Source organism: Spinacia oleracea, chromosome 6, assembly GCF_020520425.1.
Source record: "Spinacia oleracea cultivar Varoflay chromosome 6, BTI_SOV_V1, whole genome shotgun sequence".
NCBI classification, from domain to species: domain Eukaryota; kingdom Viridiplantae; phylum Streptophyta; class Magnoliopsida; order Caryophyllales; family Amaranthaceae; genus Spinacia; species Spinacia oleracea.
In genome coordinates, this window is record NC_079492.1 from 144,511,888 (window position 1) to 144,532,654 (window position 20,767).

At 33.7% G+C, this 20,767-nt stretch overlaps 1 protein-coding gene and 1 long non-coding RNA gene across 2 annotated transcripts; both read left to right on the forward strand.

The window, feature by feature from the left end:
- Positions 1-1,731: 1,731 nt before the first annotated feature.
- Positions 1,732-6,811, forward strand: LOC110803430 (transcription factor bHLH25). The gene is made up of 3 exons (XM_022008938.2): positions 1,732-1,885; positions 5,712-5,938; positions 6,366-6,811. The coding sequence occupies exons 1-3, from the start codon at positions 1,795-1,797 to the stop codon at positions 6,429-6,431; spliced, it is 384 nt and encodes a 127-aa protein (XP_021864630.1). The 5' UTR covers positions 1,732-1,794; the 3' UTR covers positions 6,432-6,811.
- Positions 6,812-13,604: 6,793 nt separating this feature from the next.
- LOC110803429 (uncharacterized) lies at positions 13,605-15,128 on the forward strand. The gene is made up of 3 exons (XR_002537450.2): positions 13,605-13,726; positions 14,100-14,342; positions 14,750-15,128. It is a non-coding gene; the product is annotated as an uncharacterized lncRNA (long non-coding RNA).
- The last annotated feature ends 5,639 nt before the right edge of the window (positions 15,129-20,767 follow it).

The window sequence follows — 20,767 nt, forward strand, 5'->3', positions numbered from 1 at the left end:
AAAATCGAAGTTCTCACTTTCAATCCGCATGATCATAATGATCCAGCATAAAACATTATCCAATTATTTTTGAACCAATTATACTCGATTTGCAACTGATCGATGACCCGATTTGATAGTCCTTATTAGTCCACATGAACTAATTATTAGTTTGGTAATACTATGTACTCCGTAAGTAAAAATAAGGTGAATAGAACGAAGTTCCAAGTATCAATAATTAAATCATTGTGTTTATGCAAGTGGTACAAGTATTTCATATGAGAAACCATAACACAATAAAAATCATGTGATCATTCACTACCTGTTCAATATTTTCATCATTCAGGTTCTCAGTGTTAACCATTATATATGCTAAAACCTCATTACTACATATTAGGTACGGAGTAATATGTTAAAAGTAATTTATTGTCAAAAGTACTTGGAGAGGAGGCCGGGTTAATCTCATTGGCCAGTTAATTACAACATATTTTCAAGAATTCAACGAATCGGTTTAGTTTTATGGAATACGATAAAATTATTATTATTTTTTCTAGGTTGCACTTTTTTTCCGTGTGAAAATTGTATGTTAGTTGCACCATTTTCTTTACGGCATTCACATGTTTTTTTGGTGTGTTTATGTATTAAATACCCATTTTATATTTACCATTAATGCTTGAGACGTCAAGCGTAAAAAACAAAAAGAGACGGAGGGAGTAGCTAGCTAATTTGTTTGTTACTACATGAGCATTATTGATATTTACTTTCGTTCTTAATGTTTGTTCCCAACTTAAATGACGCAAGTAAAAAGGAGTAAATTTAAAGTGATGTGTATGTATAATTCTTTAACTACAGACGTTTTTTTTTAGGGGAATCTTTTACTACATAGTATAGCCGTCTGTATAGACTTTAGAAAACTTTAACGTCTGAATAGTGAATATGAAACGTTGTATGTAAACCATGTTAGGGCTAAACGGATGATCATTGATCAAGGATTCAAGCATGCATGGAGACTAAAGGCTTGTTCTTATTACAAACATATACAAACCTCAATCTGTATTACTACTTATATCAAAAATAAAGTCCTCACTGAAACATACAAGTGTAACGACTAACAAGTATGATAATGGAAAACAAAGTGAATACGAAGTAACTTAAATTAAAAACTAAAATCGTCATTGACCCTCACATACTTGAGTTTAAAGAAAAAAAAAGGTTACGTAGTAACAACTAAAAATAGGTCTTGCTCGCACCAGTTGGATTAGAGTCTCAACGGCTTGGCTTCTTGTTCTTTTTCTTAACTCTTTCCTAGTAGTCCGGGCATCATAAATTTGTAAATTAGGGCAACTTTTACCAAATTTGGTATTCGTAGCGTTTTTACATGTTTTGATTAACTTTTTATTGAAATAATTTTGATAGATGCTTTTAATAGGTAACATGTTTATCTTTAAACATTATGAACGTTTATGAAACATTTGGGTAACATTACATAGGGTCGAGCCACCATATTAGTTGTGGCATTTAACCCCACTTAAAAATTGACCATTTGCACTCACTCAAAATATCAAAACATATTTTGTTCCCACTTGTATTATTCTGGTCCCGTCACGGATTTTACATTCGCCATATAGGTAATAATATTTATTTTACATCCGATGTAATTAAGAATATGTGAAATTAAAAAGTAGGGTCATCGTTGTCCCTACGGACTTGAATGATAAGCAAAGCTCGATCAATCTAATGCCTTGAAAGGATTTTGTCAAATAATCGACAACGTTAAAGAAGAACCACACATGAACATTATGTATAGTACTAGGGATGATGGCCATCATACACCCATTTATCGATAACAAGACCTCTACGAATATTGCAAGAGTGAAGAAGATATTGCTAACAGATCGAGTAACAGGTATGTATGAACTATATATCTCATTAGCTTCTTTGATTTCGTATTCTATAGAATAGTTTTTATCTTATGCGATGAACTATGTGTCTAGTGAGTAGTGTAGTAATTTTAATTTATATCATCCATTTGAATCGCATCATGGGGGTGTTCTTCGGTCCAAACTCTGACCAGATATGACCGATTTGAATCGGACCAAACATCGGAGTTTTGATAAATCAAATTTCGAAGACGGACTGGTTATGCTTGGACCGGATCCGAACCAGATAGGGAGTCCAAAATCTGGAACGGACCGGTTTGAACCGATTGTAGATTTATTTCTATATTTTTTTTATTCTACAAAACACGATAAAAAAGAAGAAAATGTATGCAGAAAACTAAATGTTCAACACCATATTTTGAAAGCTAAATAAAATACTCCATATGTGTTCAATATGAGTTGCAGTTTGACCGACACATGTTATAAGAGAGTGAGTTAATTTTATCTATATTCTATAAGTAAACTCCTAAGGTCATTTAGTAATTGACCTTTTGGTATCCCTCTATAGAATAGAATACTCTCAATGACAATTAAACAAATCAAAGTTGTATTAAATAAATAATACGTAGTAATAGAAAACTTATTTAGAGTATTGTTAAGATCTGACCCATGAAACATCACGTGTGAGAGTCCCACATTGACAAAAGAGAAGAGAATTAATCACTTAATAAGGCCAAGGGGCTACTCCCCTTATTGCCATATGGTTTTAAGGTGGAACCTCCTACGGTCTTGTTAAGTGGACTCTCTCTCTTGGTGACGGGCGTGGCCCAGGCCCGTATTTAACAAGTATGTATATTGGTAGGCTCTTCAAAAGAGCTCTTGAAGGGTTCTCCACTCTTTCTCTACCCCTATCTCTCTACAAGACACATTCAAGAATTAGTTTCTAAAAACACCCATCATTGGTTGGTTCCTCAAATAAGCTCCCAATCTCTTTTTTTATCATTTGATGATCCATAATTAATAGTTTTTTTTAACAGAAATTACTATCCACTTTTCAAAGTTACTCTCACTTTTCACCAAGAATCAACTCTTGGAGGGCTCTTGGGCAAGTGCTATCTTGAAGTAGCTCTCCGTGAAGAGTTACTCAAAAGCCTCAATTTTGGCCAAGAGATATTTCTTGTTGAATAACTACTTGGAGAGCTATTTGGAGAGCCACTCCAAAAGCTACATTGTACATGCTCTTTAGAATGATTAGTGAAATAACAGAAAAGGAATAAAGTAACAACAAGAAAGTTATAAAATGGAAAAAAGGGTCAAATAATTACTCCTTAATTCTCTTTTCCTTGTGTTTTTAAGGGCACTTCATGACATATGTTTGCTAATGTTAAAAAATTGGGAAAAGAGGACGACACATAAACAATGATTAATTAAATTTATTGAGAAAAACAAAACATGTTAAGCAGTCGTGATTTAAATTCAAAATTCCTTATATTTACACGCACCACATACATATGAGAAAATATTGTATTTTACTTTGTTATTACACCGTAGTACCGGTTCGATGTTTGCTAAATATAAGTACATCAATTGTTCGTTAGAGGAGATTTTGAATAATTTATTTACATATTATTTCAGGTTAAATTGTAATACACAAATTTGCATCTTGTATTCGCACGCATCTTGTGCATATGAGACTAGTTAACATAAGATGAAAGTGGGGTAGTGAGTTATTATTTATGATAAGAAAATTATAGTGGTTGAATTATTAAAAAGACAATGTGAGTAAGTGTGGGGATCATAAAAAAGATAGAAAAATTAATATAATCGAGAGTGAAGATCATGACATACCAAAAATAGAAAGTGTAACTCGTATTAAAATACGACATCTTTTAGAAAATATAACTCATATTAAAATACGTAAGGAGTATCTCATTATTATAGTAATATTTTCTACATATGAAAGGAGAAAATATTTTTTTTAGTAGTTTATACTCTTTCTGTCCCTAATACTCGCACCGTTTTGACTATTTGCACTATTCACATAATTCACTTTGACCCTATTTTATTTATAGTATATGGAAACAAATGTTAGTATAGAATATATTGATAGATTATAAAACTAATCTTGAGGCTTCAACCATCAGCTTAACCTTTTAGTTGAGTTTGTCATTTGACATGGTATCATGATAGATTATAAACTAATCTTGAAGCCCCAAGATTAGTTTTATAATCTATCATATATTGTTGGCTTCATCTTAATATATATTTTCAAAATATTAATATTTTTATAAGTTTTTATAATATGTAGTTAGAGATATTGGTGGTCAAAGTTGTGCATTGACAAGCGTGTCCGATCAAAACGGTGCGAATATTAAGGGATGGATGGAGTATTAATTATGAAGTATTTTTTAAAGAAAAAAGCGATATTGTCCAAAACTCGAGTTTTCATCCCTTACTGAAACGATTATATCCGATCTGGTCCGGTCCATTTAATCTGGGCCGTTTTTTGTAAACCCCTCACCGTATCACAATTCTTACAAGGCCTTCGATCATAAGCTTTCTTGTTCGTCTCATAGCTTTTTTTCCCCCCTTAATTTCTTTTCTTGATTTAAGCTTTCTGATGTAAATAAAAAAAATACTTCCTTCGATTTTTAATACTCGCAACGTTTATGGATTCTACACTATTTTTTTTTACTTTTTTTTTTTTTGACAGCACAACAAAATATTCAATTGAACAAAGCTATTCCCTTTTTCTAACTTTTTGGTTAGATTATGGGCTATAGCAACAATCATACAACATTGAACAATAAATAACAAACCGTTACTAACTTGAGCAATACATGCTCTTACAAGCATTGGAACTATAACATTACGAACTACAAGCATAGCCAGTGCATTGGTCGATGGCCCTTGATTGTTGCCTTCGCCTTGCGCGCCCACATTCTCCTTTCTCCTCGGGATGAAGCTTAAGCGATAAGCAATAAGAACCCATAATCGGTGGAACTTGAAAGACGACGAAAGAAACGGAAGGATATGAACTTCACGAACCGGTTGAAACGACCTTGTGAGCAAGAGGATATGCTCACGAACAAACTCGACACTCTGGAGAACGAGCACATGGAGTCTCCCAAAGAGACTCATCTTAGTGAACATGCTATGAACCCCCAAAAACTTCATTTGGGGAGCAGTCTTCAAATATGAATTTTTGAATGTAATGAGAGAACCTCTCACCACGAACCTAAACTGAACAACCGACATTCGTGAATACAAGATTCTCCTTCCATAGTCACCCCTACAACCTTCTTTCTCCCTCTTTAGACCTGGCATACTACCGTCCAAGGGAGTATAAACACTAGGGACAAGTCCACTACCTAGGTTGACTGACTTTTGGACGACAACCAACTGGGAAAAACTTAAACCCAAAACCTCTACAATCCTCAACATTGGATATCCCGCCATAGAAAAACAAACCATTAACCAACCTTGCAAAGACAATAAACCAACAACCCCATACTTAACACTTCCAACAACCAAGCACAAACTAACCAAGTCAAACACATTAAAGCTAACTAAATTATACTATTCACATATTATACTTTGACTATTGTTGGTGATTTATACGTAAATTAAAACATAATCATGTGAGATCTTGTTAGATTCGTTTTAACGTGAATTTTCAAAATATTTACTTTTTATAATTTTTGCATAAAGAGAATTAAAGATATTAATGATCAAAGTTGTGCATAGCATACGTGAAAGTGACAAACATTGAGTAAAAATGAACGGAAGAAGTATAAAATTTCCTTTTAATTGGTATAACGATCTTAACTTGACCGTGTTTATCTGTCATAGGTAATAAATCCTCCTTTTATGACAAAGAGCCTATTCCAGAGATCAATGCCCCGGATATCAGTGTTCGATTTGTTGATGATAATGTTCTAATGACAATTCTTTGTGAGATACAACATGGTCTTGTTACCAAAATTGTTACCGAGATTACAAATAGTCATCTCTTCATTACCAACATGAATTCTATGCCAATTGTTGGTAATATTTCCCAAGTATCCTTTGTCGCTCGGGTAAGCCCAATACCTCTAGGAAATATTCTAAACTTTTCATTAAAAACAATTTTTTGAGCAATAAATGAATTAATTTTGGTTTTGATTTTTTGATTTTATCCAAACGTTTTAAGTTTTACACATTGTACCGGCTAGATTGTGATAAACTCCTTGAATTGGAGAATTTTTAAACCTTGGATTAACTATAAGGATAAGATTGACCATACTTTACAAGTATATGATACTACGTGGAAGATTTTAAATAACAGGGTACAACATAGAAATAAAAAAAGTACATATTACAATGTAGTAAAACCCATTAAGTAAAACACTAAAAAGTCAAAGATTTCAAGCATTCCATTATAAAATAGAAGTTGAAATGTTTAATTTAAATTCAAATTTAAGCATCTAATTAATGATTTACCACATATATTTTGGTTGCTTGCAGATGGAATCAGATTTTAGGATGAGTAAAGAGGATTTGACGAGCGTTCTTCATTCGATTTTCGAGTAGCAAAGATTTGTGGCACCGGATTGTGTTTGTTCAAAGACTTTCTGTCTGATGCCTAAATTTAAATTGTTTAATTTTACCTGTTTGAATAATTGAATTTTGTATTTGAGTTTAAGATGATGGAAAATCGTTTAAAATGGTTTGGACATGTAAGCAGTAGATCAAGTGATGCCCCGGTTAGGAGGATAGAAGGGTGGCAAAGTGATAGAACTGCAAGGGGTAGGGGAAGACCTAAGAAAACTTGGAGGAAGGTGATTGAACACGATATGAGCTTTCTTGGGATTGAGGAAAATGTGGCGTTGGATAGGACAGTGTGGAGGGAGATAATATACATTGATGACTTCAGTTGATTTATACAGCTTTCATGTTTTTGTTTCTTTCTATTTTTTAATTTTAATTTAATTTTTATTTTTATTTATTTTTAGAAATCTTTTAATTTTTTTTAATCTACATGCTATTTTGAAATATACTAATTTTACTTATTCATTTATTTTAAACTTTACTTATTTTTTATTATCTCTTAAAATATTTCTTCTATAATATGTATACATTTTTCCCTTTCTTACTTTATTAATTCCACTTTCTCTTCCTTGTTTTTCTTATTACTTCTTGCTCCTTTTTTGTTTGATTGGTGACAATGACGATATTCTACGACGATTCATGTTAGCCGACCCCAAATTATTTTGGGACTAAGGCTTTGTTGTTGTTGTTGTTGTTGTTGTTGTTGTTGTTTATTATAGGAATGAAATACAAATTCAGTGATAGTTTTGTATTGATGCAGTTATGACTTGTGAATGAATGGGCCATTGACAGATTTGGTAAAAAGAAAAAAACGTTCCAACAACAATTTAGTAAATGAATAGAAACTCTAAAATGTAGAAATTTCAAAACAATTCTTTTGATTGACATATTAAACGGCATGACTTAATTTTTCCCTCAAAAAAAAAAACATATCAAATGACATTCTCGTAATTATAATGAAAAAATATACAATCTAAAAATTGCGATGTACAATATATTTAATATTTTAAAAAATAAAAATAAAAGAAAATGATAAAAAGAGATTGTATATTTAAATGTGTAGATTGTATATTTTGATAATTTATTTACAAACATATCCCTAGATATGTTTCATTCGCCAATCATGGAGATTGACTTGGCGCAACTCCTCCAAAATGTGGAGTATAGACCATGCATGTAACTAGGGGTGTGCAAAAATTGGTCCGGACCGAAAAAATGGATCGAACCTGACCGACCCAGACCAGATCAGACCAGACCGAAGGCAATCGATCCGATCTTCGGGTTGAGAAATATTAAATTTCGTCTTTCGGTCTGGTCCGGTCCGGTCAGGTCCAAAACCCGATTTTGGACCGGACCTATATTTCCTTAATAAAATATAATATTAACTATTCAAAAATTTGATTCTCTCCTTTACAATGCTGTAAATATTATTATATTGTGATATTTTATTTTATCTTACAAAAAAGCCCTTGAACAATTGGTTTTTTATGTATATTTTTCTTCTTTTACCATAATTTTTTTTGAATAAAAATATATAGAAATGGGTCTACAACCGGTCCAAACCGGTCCGGTCCGGGTTTTGGACCGATTTTTTCGGTCCGGTTCGAGTCAGGTCCAAGCATGATCGGTCCGGTCTTCAGGTCTTGAATATCAAAATTTCGATCTTCGGTTCGGTCTGGGTCAGTCCGGTCCGGGTTTGGACCAATGAACACCCCTACATGTACCTCCACATATAGTGGCGCATCCAGGATTTACACATAGGGTATAAAGAATTAAATAGAAAATTATTCGAATTTATTTATACCCTATATTATCTTAACGAAGTATATTTCTTAACCGGACACTTATTTATTTTTATTTTGAGATATTAGTACTCATATCTTTGTTTTATAAAATTTGAACCATTGGGAAAAATTCCAAAAGGCAACCTTAAACTCTATGCCATACACTACCACACTTAATGCTCAAATCACCAACTTGTCGCATTCGTGTATTTTCTCTTAAGTTGCTCCCATTTTTTTTAAGTAAATGTATGGGAAATGGGTATGCAAGTCATCACCGCTTCAGTTCTTTCCGATCCGGAGTCACCAGAGATGAGCGTGCATGCTCAATAGTAAGGAATCCGAGATTGATGGAGGCGGACATCCGGGAACCGAGTGCCCTATTTCAAGTATTGAGAAAGAGATAGATGAGCCTGTTCCAGACTCCAGTGTTGAGGCCAAGATTGGAGCAGTTACCACGACATCTTCTCCATCTTCCATTGACAGGGGCGGAACCAGACTTCAATCCGATCAACATGAGACCACACTTAACGCCAAGGTTTCCAAGAGAGGTAAAGATTAAACCCTTACAATCGAAACACAAGGTCAAAACATGGGTCAAGTGTATCGCCATACGACCATATACACAACGCACCCCAGGAGGTAGTGGGGGTTCAAAGTTCAAACTCAAGGAAGATATTATCAATGCCTCCTGGATAAGAGGAAGGTCCTCACATATGTCACTACGATTCGCTTGGAGGATCTGAGAATGATGGGTTTATCGCAAGAGTGGCAGGATTGGGAGAAGTACTACCTTCCCCTCAATCCAGAACCAACAGACAGGCCTAGTGTGTCGATTCAACGTCCTCAACCATCTCTTAATATGAACATCTGTTTATGGAACATGAGGGGGGCTTCTCGTGATGAATTTATTCCATATACATGGAGTATTATTGATTATCAACACCATCAATTTAATTTCTATTGAAAACAAAAAGTGATACTCATAGATCTAAGGAAGTTATTCATCAATTGCGGTATAACGATTACAAAGTCATTGAGCCAACGAAAAAAGGGGCAACATTTGGTTATTTATCTTGTTCTTTTCACGACGGATATTAATCAATTCCATGTGCTCTTTCATTTCCAAAATGTCAAACCATAAGTTTTGGTGAACGGAATGCACGCACCAGGCGTTCCGAGTTACCGCCGCCAGTTCTGGAGGGGAATGCAAGACAATCCTCCTCCACCGAAGGCTCCGTGGTTGGTGGTAGGAGATATGGATGAGGTAACTTCTCAATTTGAGAAGCTCGGTTGAAGAACCTTATAGCAGAGTTGTAGGGGTTTACAGTTAAATACATAACATGATAGAGGAATAACCCCAAAGCCAGGAAGCATGTATAAAGTACAGATTAAGCAATACTTATGTTTGTAGCGTGTTTTCTCTAGTTCAACGAATCACGAACACGAACAAGAACTCTAGATGTCGTTTCTCTACTTGGTTCACCGACACGTTTAAATTCGTCTCGAGATCGATGGCTTAGAAGTCATTCAAGATTGTTTTCCTTTTGGGAAGAACACTCTTAACCGGAGGCACAAAGAGATTTTTAGGTTTTCTCCGTGTTTAGGTTAGAAACGGATTAGATTAAAGTGTATAGAAAAAAATAAGGGTGGATTAGTGTTATAACCTTTTGGTTATAACACCAACCGGACAAGGCACAAGGCCAAGATCGACCATCACTCATCAGGCCCGGTCCTGACATTTTGAGGGCCCTATGCGAAACAAGGTGGTAATTGGGTGATAACTGGGGAGGTAATGTGGGGGGAGGTAATAATTGGGGGGTAATGTGGGGGGAGGTAAAAGTAAAAGGTTTACTGAGAGTTGAAGTTTTTACCAACTCTTCCCAAGGGGAGGTCTTTTGGAAAGGTGTTGACTAGTGGAGGTCATCCACATCAACTTCAATTTGACTTTTCTTTGCCACGTCATCAACAACTTTTGTAGATTCATTTTTTCCAATTTTATGCCACAGTGGCTGGTATTTTGGGCTGCTCGTATTACCTCTTTCGTACTCTGATTTTGACTTTTTCCTCTTTTTCGAAACAATTGTCCAGCCATGGTTCACCGGCCGAACATTTTTGTACGATTTTTTTTTCCGGTATTGGTTGTTAATTTGTCATGGTTTGCGTTTGGAGTTGGAGTTACACATTTATGAGTCTGGTTATGGGTGATAGGTTGGTGGCAAGTTTAACATTTGTTGTGGAAATTTGTTGGGAGTAACGGTTGCTAAAATTTCCAAGCCAAACTGCAGTTGGGACCTTTTCATGGTCTTGAATTTGGCAGCAGATTCTAGCATAGGAGGCTCTGCTTAGATCCGCTCCTTTGAGGTCCGCTTTGACGAATTTTCCGACAGCATTTCCGATGGCCTTGAGCACATCCATACGATGGAATTCGACTGGTAGTTCAGGTAGATCGAACCATTTTGGGGTATCCAAGCTCTTTGCATCCGATGGCCAGAAACCCGGTTCCCAGTTTCTAACAGAGATGAAGAAACCATTCAGAAACCTTGGTCCGTCTTTGATAAGACGATTTTCTCCCTCCTCTGTTGGTAGGCGGGTGGAGTAGAAGCCTTTTCCGAGGCCGATTAAGATAGGTTTGGTCTTTAATTTCCAGAGGTGTTGTAGGTTTGTTGCTAGGTAATCCGCAGAGAAAGATTTCCCCACCACTTTCAGAATTATGGATGATTTTCATGGAGTTTGGATGGCTTGCAGAATTTCGTTTGGGAGAACGACTAACACATCTGTAGACTCGTCAAAGACCCTTGGTTTTTCTGGATTTGGTGTTGATACGGTGGTGTTGGTTAGTGGTAAGTCTGCGGTTAGGATGTGTTTGAAGCTCAATTTTGGTGTTTGGGGAGTTGTTGGTTTGTCAATGAGCATAGGGGAGGTTGGGGTAAAGGTTTGGGTGTTAGGGATGTTGATGGTGGAGGAGTGGTGGTCACCAGGTAACGGAGAAGTGTCCGCGAAGTTTGCCGTTTGTAGCCTTGACTGGTCGGAAGGGTTTTGAGGGGGGAGGGGAGGGGGGAGAGGTTCAGGGGGTTCCATTTTCTGTTTTTATTCTTACCTTCTCCAATTATTCATTTCTCTCTCTTTTCTCCCTCGTCTTTATGGTTCCAGTTTTTATATGTAATGTAACCGGCGACACCATCAACTTGACGGTGTGGCGTGTTCACACTTAAAAATAAACCCAGCGTGTTTAAAGCCCTTCACGTTGGTTAACGGAATATAAAAGTAACATCGGCATAGAAAATAAAGTAACATTAGTCTATACAAGGAACCTCTAACATGAAGCTGCAATAAAACAAGAAAAGTAACGACGAATACAATTTATAAGTAACACCAGCATAGAAAGTAAGATAACACCAGTCTATATAAGGAACCTCTAACATGAAATTGAATATGCTGCAATAAAATAAGAAAAGTAACAGTGAATACAATATATAAGTAACACCAGCCTAGAAAGTCAAGTAGCATCCGTTTATACAAGGAACCTCTAACATGAAATTGAAGAAACTGCAATAAATGAAGAAAAGTAACAGCGAATACAATGTATAAGTAACACCAGCATAGGAAGTCAAGTAACACCGGGCTATACAAGGAACCTCTAACATGAAATTGAAAAAAATGCAGTAAAACAAGAAAAGTAACCGTGTATACAATGTACAAGTAACACCGACATAGAAAATCAAGTAACACCAGTCAATAACCTTATCCATAGTAGTTGTGTGCGAGAGAGTTGCGCCCGTGCGTCACACCATCAAGTTAATGGTGTGGCTGGTCACACAAGAGAAGCGTTGTTTTTTAATTTGGTCGTTAAGCCGTAAATAGTACACTATTTTCGGCCTTTACTTAATTGTTTTCTTTTCAGTTTTTGTTTTCTTTTTGTTTATTTACCGTTGTTTTGTTCCAAAATTTAATTGGGATTTTTCCAAGATTTTTCCAGCTTGGTTTTTTATCCTCGTCCATGGATGATAATTTTATTTTTAATGTTTCAATAATTTTGAAGGTGATATGGATTCATATGGGTTTATGGATTGTTATCAATTTGTTGATCGAGAATTCGTATGCAGATTGCAAAAGGCTCTACTCGAAATATGCGAAAACATCAAAAATCACTGCTCGCATTGGGCAAGCTAGAAGCAGTAGAGTACGAGTTGTGCTTTACGCATGATACACAATAGTCACTGTTCTGCATGATAGCACATTTTTTCTCTAAATTTTTGTTATAGATATATTTTATCAACGTAAATGTTATATGAGTAATTATTAATAATATTATTATTTCCCTTAAAAAAAAGTTATTTTTTAGTTTTTTGTAGAGAGAGCCACAAAAGACAAAATGGAAAATGATGTAGATGAGATTCGATCCCAGGTCTTGGTAACACCCTCTCAAGACTCTACCAACTAAGGCTTCCTTCTGTCCGACTTATTTTGTCTTAACTTATACTTCCCCTGTTCTTATTTACATGACAAAATTGGGTTTATGATACTATTCACACAACCTCCTTTGATTTCATTTTGTGAATTATATTTAAGAAAAAAACATTGTCGGGTGGGATCTTATTAGATTTGTCTCAATAAATAATTTTTAAATATCAACTTTTTATAATATTTTCTTATTCACAATTAGAGATATTAACGTTTGAAATTATGCATTGACAAACGTGCCTAAATAACTGTGTCATTTAAAAAAGAACAGAGGAAGTATTATCTAAACTTATCTAAACTTAAATGAATTTATCTGAACTTATTTGATATGAAATAAGTCAAACATTTTTTTTTTTTGAGGGGGAATAAGTCAAACATAATAAAGCCTAAACTAGTTGGAAAGAGAGAGAGAGAGAGAGAGAGAGAGAGAGAGAGAGAGAGAGAGAGAGAGAGAGAGAGAGAGAGAGAGAGAGAGAGAGAGAGAGAGAGAGAGAGAGAGAGAGAGAGAGAGGGAGAGGGGGGGGGGGGGGTAGTGAGTTGTTAACCGTACTAGTTATCTACTCCCTCCGTCCCATAATTATCTTCCTGTTTGACCAAAAACACGGATTTTAAGAAAAGTGGAATATAGTAAATGAAAAGTGGAATAAAGTACAAATGTTGATTGAGTTGTATGGAAAAGTGGAATAAAGTACATGTGAAAGAGAATATAGTACATGGGTGGGGTTTTCAATTTAATTTTAATTAATATAGTACATGAAAAAGTGGGGACCTTAGTAGCCAAAATTAGAAACAGAAAGATAATTTTGGGACGCTCATTTAGAAAAGCATGAAGATAATTTTGGGACGGAGGGAGTACCATGCATTTCTATTTTTAGAAAGAAAAAGTCTACGTGCTAGGTTTGTAAGGATAAAGGAGGACCACACATGAACATTATTTAAGAAGTACATAGTGCTAATGGCCTTGATGCTCCCATTCGATAACAAGTTGTAGCACGCCTATTATTGCAAGAGTGAAGAGGGTATTGTTAACAGGTAAGGAGTATCTTATTATTAGTTTCTTTGATTTCCTATTCTTCTAGTTTTTTTAGCTCATGATCATGCAATGAACTAGTTGCTTCTAGGTAGTCATTTACTCTCGAACGTTAGTACTCTGATCTTATAAGGTATTTGGATGTTTTGTAGCACTAATTAAACATTAAAATGAATCATACTTAACTGTAAGTATTACACACTTAATTAACACATGATTTTATATATATATAAAAAATGTAATACCCGTATGTTTTTTATGATTTTTGTTTGTAGGAAAACGTTAGACGAGCATTATTATACTAATTTTTGTTTAGAAGAGTTTCATTATAATTGGTATTATGATCTTCACTTGACACATTTTTATCCCACACAGGTAATTAAATTATATTTATTAGAGATCGAGACTATGGATGATAAAGAGCCTACTCCAGAAATCACTGCTCCGGATATTAAAGTTAGATTTGTTAATGATAATGTCTTAATCACAATTGTTCATGAGATACCACATGGTCTTGTTACCAAAATTATGAGAGAGATTTCAAATCTCCATCTATTCATTGCCAACATGAATTCTATGCCAATAGGCAACATTTCTCAAGTATCCATTGTCGCTGAGGTAAGCCCAAAGCCCTATTAATCTTTTCTTTTTTTTAAAAAAAAAAAAGCCTATTAGTATTCTGTTAATGATAACTAATGTTTGGTTTTGGATTCTCTAGAGTTCTAAAATAACTCTACAAGGTAGAGTTTGAGCATATCAACCATTAAATGAAAAATCAATTGTTAATGTTTATGTACGCGTGGCATTCATATTTTAGTTCAATGCATACTTGCTTAGATAAATGGAAAGATATTATATACTCCGTATTTTGTTTGAAATGATCTTTTTCAAATTTAACATGTTAGTAAAGGATCAAAGATCTCAAACATTCCCTTATCGATTAGAGATTTAAAATCTTTATTCTTAAGTTCAAATTCAAGCAGATCTAATAATTTACCACATATATTTTGGTCAATTACTTGCAGATGGAATCAGATTTTAAGACGAGTCAAGAGGATTTGGAGAGCAATCTTCATTCGATTTTCCTTTGATTAGATTTGTGGTCTGAGGTTTTGTTTGTTCAAAGACTTTCCGACTTATGCCGTGGGAAGTGATAAATCCAGGAAAAATTTTACTTCTTCAAAGAAAATCCACATTTTTTTAAAGTTTATTTCTTTGGAAAAGTGAAAATTTTCCTTGAATTTATGATTTCCCGTATGTCGTCGCCACACCCAAATTTCGAATTGTTTTTGTTTTTATTTTTATTTTACATGTTTGAATAATTCTTGAACTTTTATTTGATGCTATTATGAATGAAAGTAATCTTCTTAATGAGAATAATGATTGGCGTGACCGCGTGAGTAATTAAGTGTTAGTTTCACAGAGTTCCTCAAGAGGGGGGGTGAATTGATATTTTACGGTTTTACAAAAATTAAACTACTAGGAACAGAAACAGTAAAATATGCAAGCGAGATTTAGCGTGGAAAACTCTCTAGGCCCAATAGAGAGGAAAAAACCACGGCCCCTTTGGGGACTTAAACACATTCACTAATTAGGCAAAACAACTCAGTTTCTTTACAAGCCTAATCTACTCGGGCCACAATCTGTTAGTCGCCTCTGACTACAGATGACCAGGAACAACCCCTCGTTGTTCCTTCCCTTACAGAAACAGTCCCTCAACTGCTTCTCCTCACAGATCTCTCGTGAGATCTTCTCTCTTGCTCAAGTAAGCCTGACTCAGGCTTATCATACAATATCTCAACACTTTAGACTGAAAGTAATATTAAACTTAATACTAAATACTAGATATAAGACCACGTAACAAATACTGCTCTATATGGGAACATGAACAGACTCTTTAAAAGATTAAGACTTTAAGGGTAATACCTGAAAGCTTCCGGTTAATGTAAATAAGTCTGATAAAAACTTTCGTAGAGAACTTAAGGTGTATATATAGGAAACTAAGAGTTTACCCTAGATTCTAATTCAAACCAATTTAGGACTCTTTTCAAAAGATATATTTTCGCAAATAATATCTTTAAAACGCGTTTAGATAAAATCAATCCTTACGGATTTGAGAGTTGTGAATTAACTCAAAACGTTTTAAGAGTTTAACCTTAAGTAAAATAGTAAAATCAGTTTTGTAACTCGACACTTATCTTTTATAAAATAAAACTGATTTAGGACTCTATGAAATATTCTGTTCCCATACTAAGCTGTATTTGTATCTACTGATCTTATACCTTTCTGGACTCTAATTTGCTTGCTGGGCTTCATGCTCCTTGGCCCATGATTCAATCTTAATCCTTGTTTTGAACTTCTTCTCTTCATGGTTTCTCAGCTGGTAACATTGTATACTTGTTATTGCTAAGTGTGCTGATCGTTTCATAATAACCTGTGACATTCCTTAAATAACCAGTTGTGAGTATAGCTTAAGTTTGTCATCGTCAAAACTCAGGAATCAACATTAAGTTAACTAGCTTTTAAGCCCGTTCAATGAACGACTAATTATATATTGTTGTTACGTCGTCTTTTAAACTGCTAACTTTATTGATGGTTTGTGATTTTAGTGGGAATATATGATTTATATAGAGATGGAATTTGAAAGTTGAAAAAAATGTATACATTAGCCGGTGAATTAAAATTGAGTGTTAGAGAGGGAGATGGAGTGGAAGATGGTGAATAAATATATGAATTAAATGGTGAATTGGTGTTGAATGAGGAAGATGAAGTAGTGTTGAAGATGTAAAATACTTCGTATAACAAAAGGAAAAATTATAAAACAAAAAACAAATTTGTGGGTAAAAAATGGGGGTGACACGTGTCATCTAATTATAATTATATATGATTATCCTTTTTAAATACTAGGTATAGACTAGGTATAGATTAACTATAGCGTTAAGGTAAGTTTATCTCTCGAATTCACCTCCAATCTTCAAATTCTGCCACATCAACTTTCCACTAAATTTTTCATTATTTAGATCCTTATTTTTACACACTTGATTTGAAGCCCATATGATGCACGTTTTATTATAGAAATATTCATATTATTTCATCAAAAAAAGAAGTTATTTGATGAGATGCAATAAATTAGAAAAATAAAAAATCACGATCAGTTTTGCCGATAACTAAGAACAAAACACATAGAATTTGCTAATAACGCAACATGCATGTGGAGGGAGTGTAATTTATAATTTTTTTGAAGGTAGTTTAATTCTATGGATTGCAATTTATACTTATATTTCTATTTTAATATTTACTCAAAGTAAATGATATTTAATTTGCAGCTATATTATCCTAAAAAATAGTATTCCTTAGATAAATAGTTTTATTTATCGGATTTTTCATGAAATACCCCCGAATTTTGGCGTAATTCACCAAATGCCCCTCGACTTTCAGAAATTCACCAAATGCCCCTCACAAATGACTTAATACCCAAAATACCCTTACTAATGATGCGCCGTTAGTCCTCCGTTAACCTAATTTTCAAATTCACCAAATACCCCTATTTTAATACTTATTTCACCAAATACCCTTATTCAGAAACTTAATTCACCAAATACCAATAACTTAAAATTACTCATTTTGATGCTCAACGGCTAGTTTTTGTGTTTGAAAATTAGCCGTTGCTTATTGTTTGCTTATAAATACTCTTTTTCTGACGGTTTATTGTAGTTTTCCTATTATTTTGTTAATTTCATATCATTTTTGTCATGAGTTTTCTTTCAAAATCATCATCCACACCCAATGAGTCCACATATGTAAGAGTCCCAAATAAATTTTGTTATCATGGGAGAAAATTTGACATCCGAATATCTGATACAACACTCAATCTGAAGCTCCGGTACAACACTAAAACAGAAAACACTCCTAAAAACACCTCAAAACGTCGCAACTCTTCAAGAAAATAGCTACTTCTTTTGTACCTTATTCTTTATGTGACCAATTAATTATATTTACCACGCAATCGGAAGGTATTCCTTTTTCAATATGGGAAACATCTTTAACATATGCAAACAGATTAAAAATAAAGCTCTTATTAATTTTATTCTAACGCATATGTTCCAGCTACCTCGGCTTCTATTGCTTCCATGCCACATATTTAACGTTAACTCCCTTTTGTCTCCTGTCTCTACTGCCTCCAAACATCTTTCTTCAATCTCCTAACTTTCTCTCAACCTTACAGTCGAGGCATAAAGGTTTTCCCACTTTTCTTTTGAGCTAGGTCCTATTGACATGGTCAGATTTATGGACAAATGTCTATTTTTGGATTTGAGGGAACAAGAAAAAAAAATGAAACTAAGGTATGTTCCAAAGCTCATGAACCAGTGAAAAAACATGAATCTTGGCACAAAGATTTGCCTCCAAACTCAAGATTTTCACATCATGAATCCAAGTTGAAATCGAGGTTGTGATAAAAATATATGTGTTATTGAACTTGATTTCTTAGTTTCTTTACCATTCGGACAATAAGAAAATTAAGGTGTTAGCTTTAGATTGAATTACTTCAGCTTCACTTACATAAGATCCCTTTGAAAATGGGGTTTTTTGGCCTTTTGCTCAGCTAAAGTGCATTGTCTTTACTGGATGAGGCCTGAACTTATTGGATCATAATTGAAATTTACTGAGTGTTGTATCGGAGCCTCAGATGGAAATTTCCTCCCATAATATTAGAAATTGTTTGGGACTCTTACATATGTGGATTCATGGGTGTGGATGATGATTTTGAAAGAAAACTCATGACAAAAATGATATGAAATTAACAAAACAATAGAAAAACTACAATAAATAGTCAGAAAAGGGGTTTTTATAAGAAAACAATAAGCAACGGCTAATTTTCAAACATAAAAACTAGCCGCTGAGCATCAAAATGGGTAATTTTAAGTTATGTGTATTTGGTGAATTAAGTTTCAGAATAGGGGTATTATATGAAATAAGTAATAAAATAGGGGTATTTGGTGAATTTAAAAATTAGGCTAACGGAGGACTAACGGCGCGTCATTAGTAAGGGTATTTTGGGTATTAAGTCATTTGTGAGGGGCATTTGGTGAATTTCTGAAAGTCGAGGGGCATTTAGTGAATTACGCCATAATTCGGGGGTATTTCATGAAAAATCCGTTTATTTATCGTAAACTTGTAGTAAAGTATAATTCTAAGCTATTACCCAATGTCAACCACTAATCTTATCGATGCACGGATATGTATTTTAATTGCATGATAAACACACATTATACGGTATTGAAAATATCGTCTACTATACTAATCTTTTCTTAATTTACAATCATAATTATATGAAAAAAATATAAACGTGATTAGTTTATAATTCACCAAATACATACTATAAAGGTATATTATAAAATACTCGTATAAGATATTGTTGACCTTATATTAGTTATACTGATTTTCTTTATCGGCTGGTTAACTACACTAAATGTCTAATAACTTCTTCGCTATGATGCGATAAAAATAACATAAAAAAATAAGGAGGATAAATTTTAGTCCAAGTAATTTTTATACTTCTTACTCGTTTTCCATTAGTAGCATAAATATAACACTTACCATTCAAACAACCATATATAATGCATAACTAACTACATGGGAAGGAATTTGAGAAAAAATGATGATAGAAGTTACAAAGAAAAACACCACAATCACGTACTATTATGTCAGCAAAAAAAATCATAAACAAAATCTGGAAAATATTATTAGCTAGATTGAAAACTTCAAAATATATAGTGATATAATTGGATGTTAGAATAAGCGGAAAATTAAATATGAGGAGAAGGAGTGACGAACCAATGTACACTTAACCCTAAATAGAACCAGACCTATTTATAATGTATTCATGGTTAAAGTTTAGGTGAAATTAAAGTCTAGTTTTTTAATTGAATTTAAACTTTGACGATATTTTTGTTAATACAAACCTTATTTCATTGAGTATTTATCTTATGATTCAATATTAATTATTACTTGTACGATTTATAAAAAAAAACCTATTTCAATATTACCTATGACCCAAATTATTAAAACATAAAAAAATCTAATGCTAACGTACGTAACTCTTTATGTTTTCCCATCCAAAAGCTACCTACAAACTTTTATATAATGCGGTCTTAGATAAAAGACCGATTTATTGTCATGTATGTTAAACAATAAAATCAATTAGTACTAAAAAGAAAATCTCAAATATTTGAATATAAATCTATATATATACGTAGAGCGGTAGAAGTACTCTATATAAAAAGATACTCTCTTTTTTCCATTACTTAGAAAATCTTCAATGACATTAGTTTATGTTATCGATATTAATATATATTTAATATTAATAAAATATTATGTATTTGGCATTCTCATTCTCAATGCATAGTAATATCATTCAAAGTTGTTAGGAAGCATTTGTTTTGGCAATAATAACAAAGTTATTAGGAAGCATTTGCAACCATTTATATAGAAAGGGACAAAGTCACAAAGGACAGTTATAGTAGCATTGAAACTTGAAGGTGAAAAGATAACAAATAGGACCACAACTATAGGTTGAACACATACATTTTTGACATTTGTCTGCTGTCTGTTGCTTGACCTTTCAAAAGACCCACAATGCTAACTTAAACTTGCTGTCAACTTGTAAAGTTGAACCAAGTCTTGAGGAAGAGTACAAACGCATATCAGATATGTAGGGGTAAATACATATCAGAACAAAAGACAAAATAGGAAAAAGGATAAAAAAGAAATTAAATGGTACTTTTTTAAACGAAAATGATACTTTTTTTTACAGAATGATACTTTTTTAAACATTAATAGTACTTCCTTTTTTTGTCTTTTAGCTATTTGTCTTTTAGTTGATATGTGTATTTCCACACATATCTGATATGCGAAAAAACAACCTCAGTCTTGAGTAGGGTATGACAATGAATCCGATCGGGTCAGATTATACGAATTCTTTATCCGACCCACTATTATTAGGATTCGTATTTTTTAAGTCGGATTTGGACTAGATTTATCAG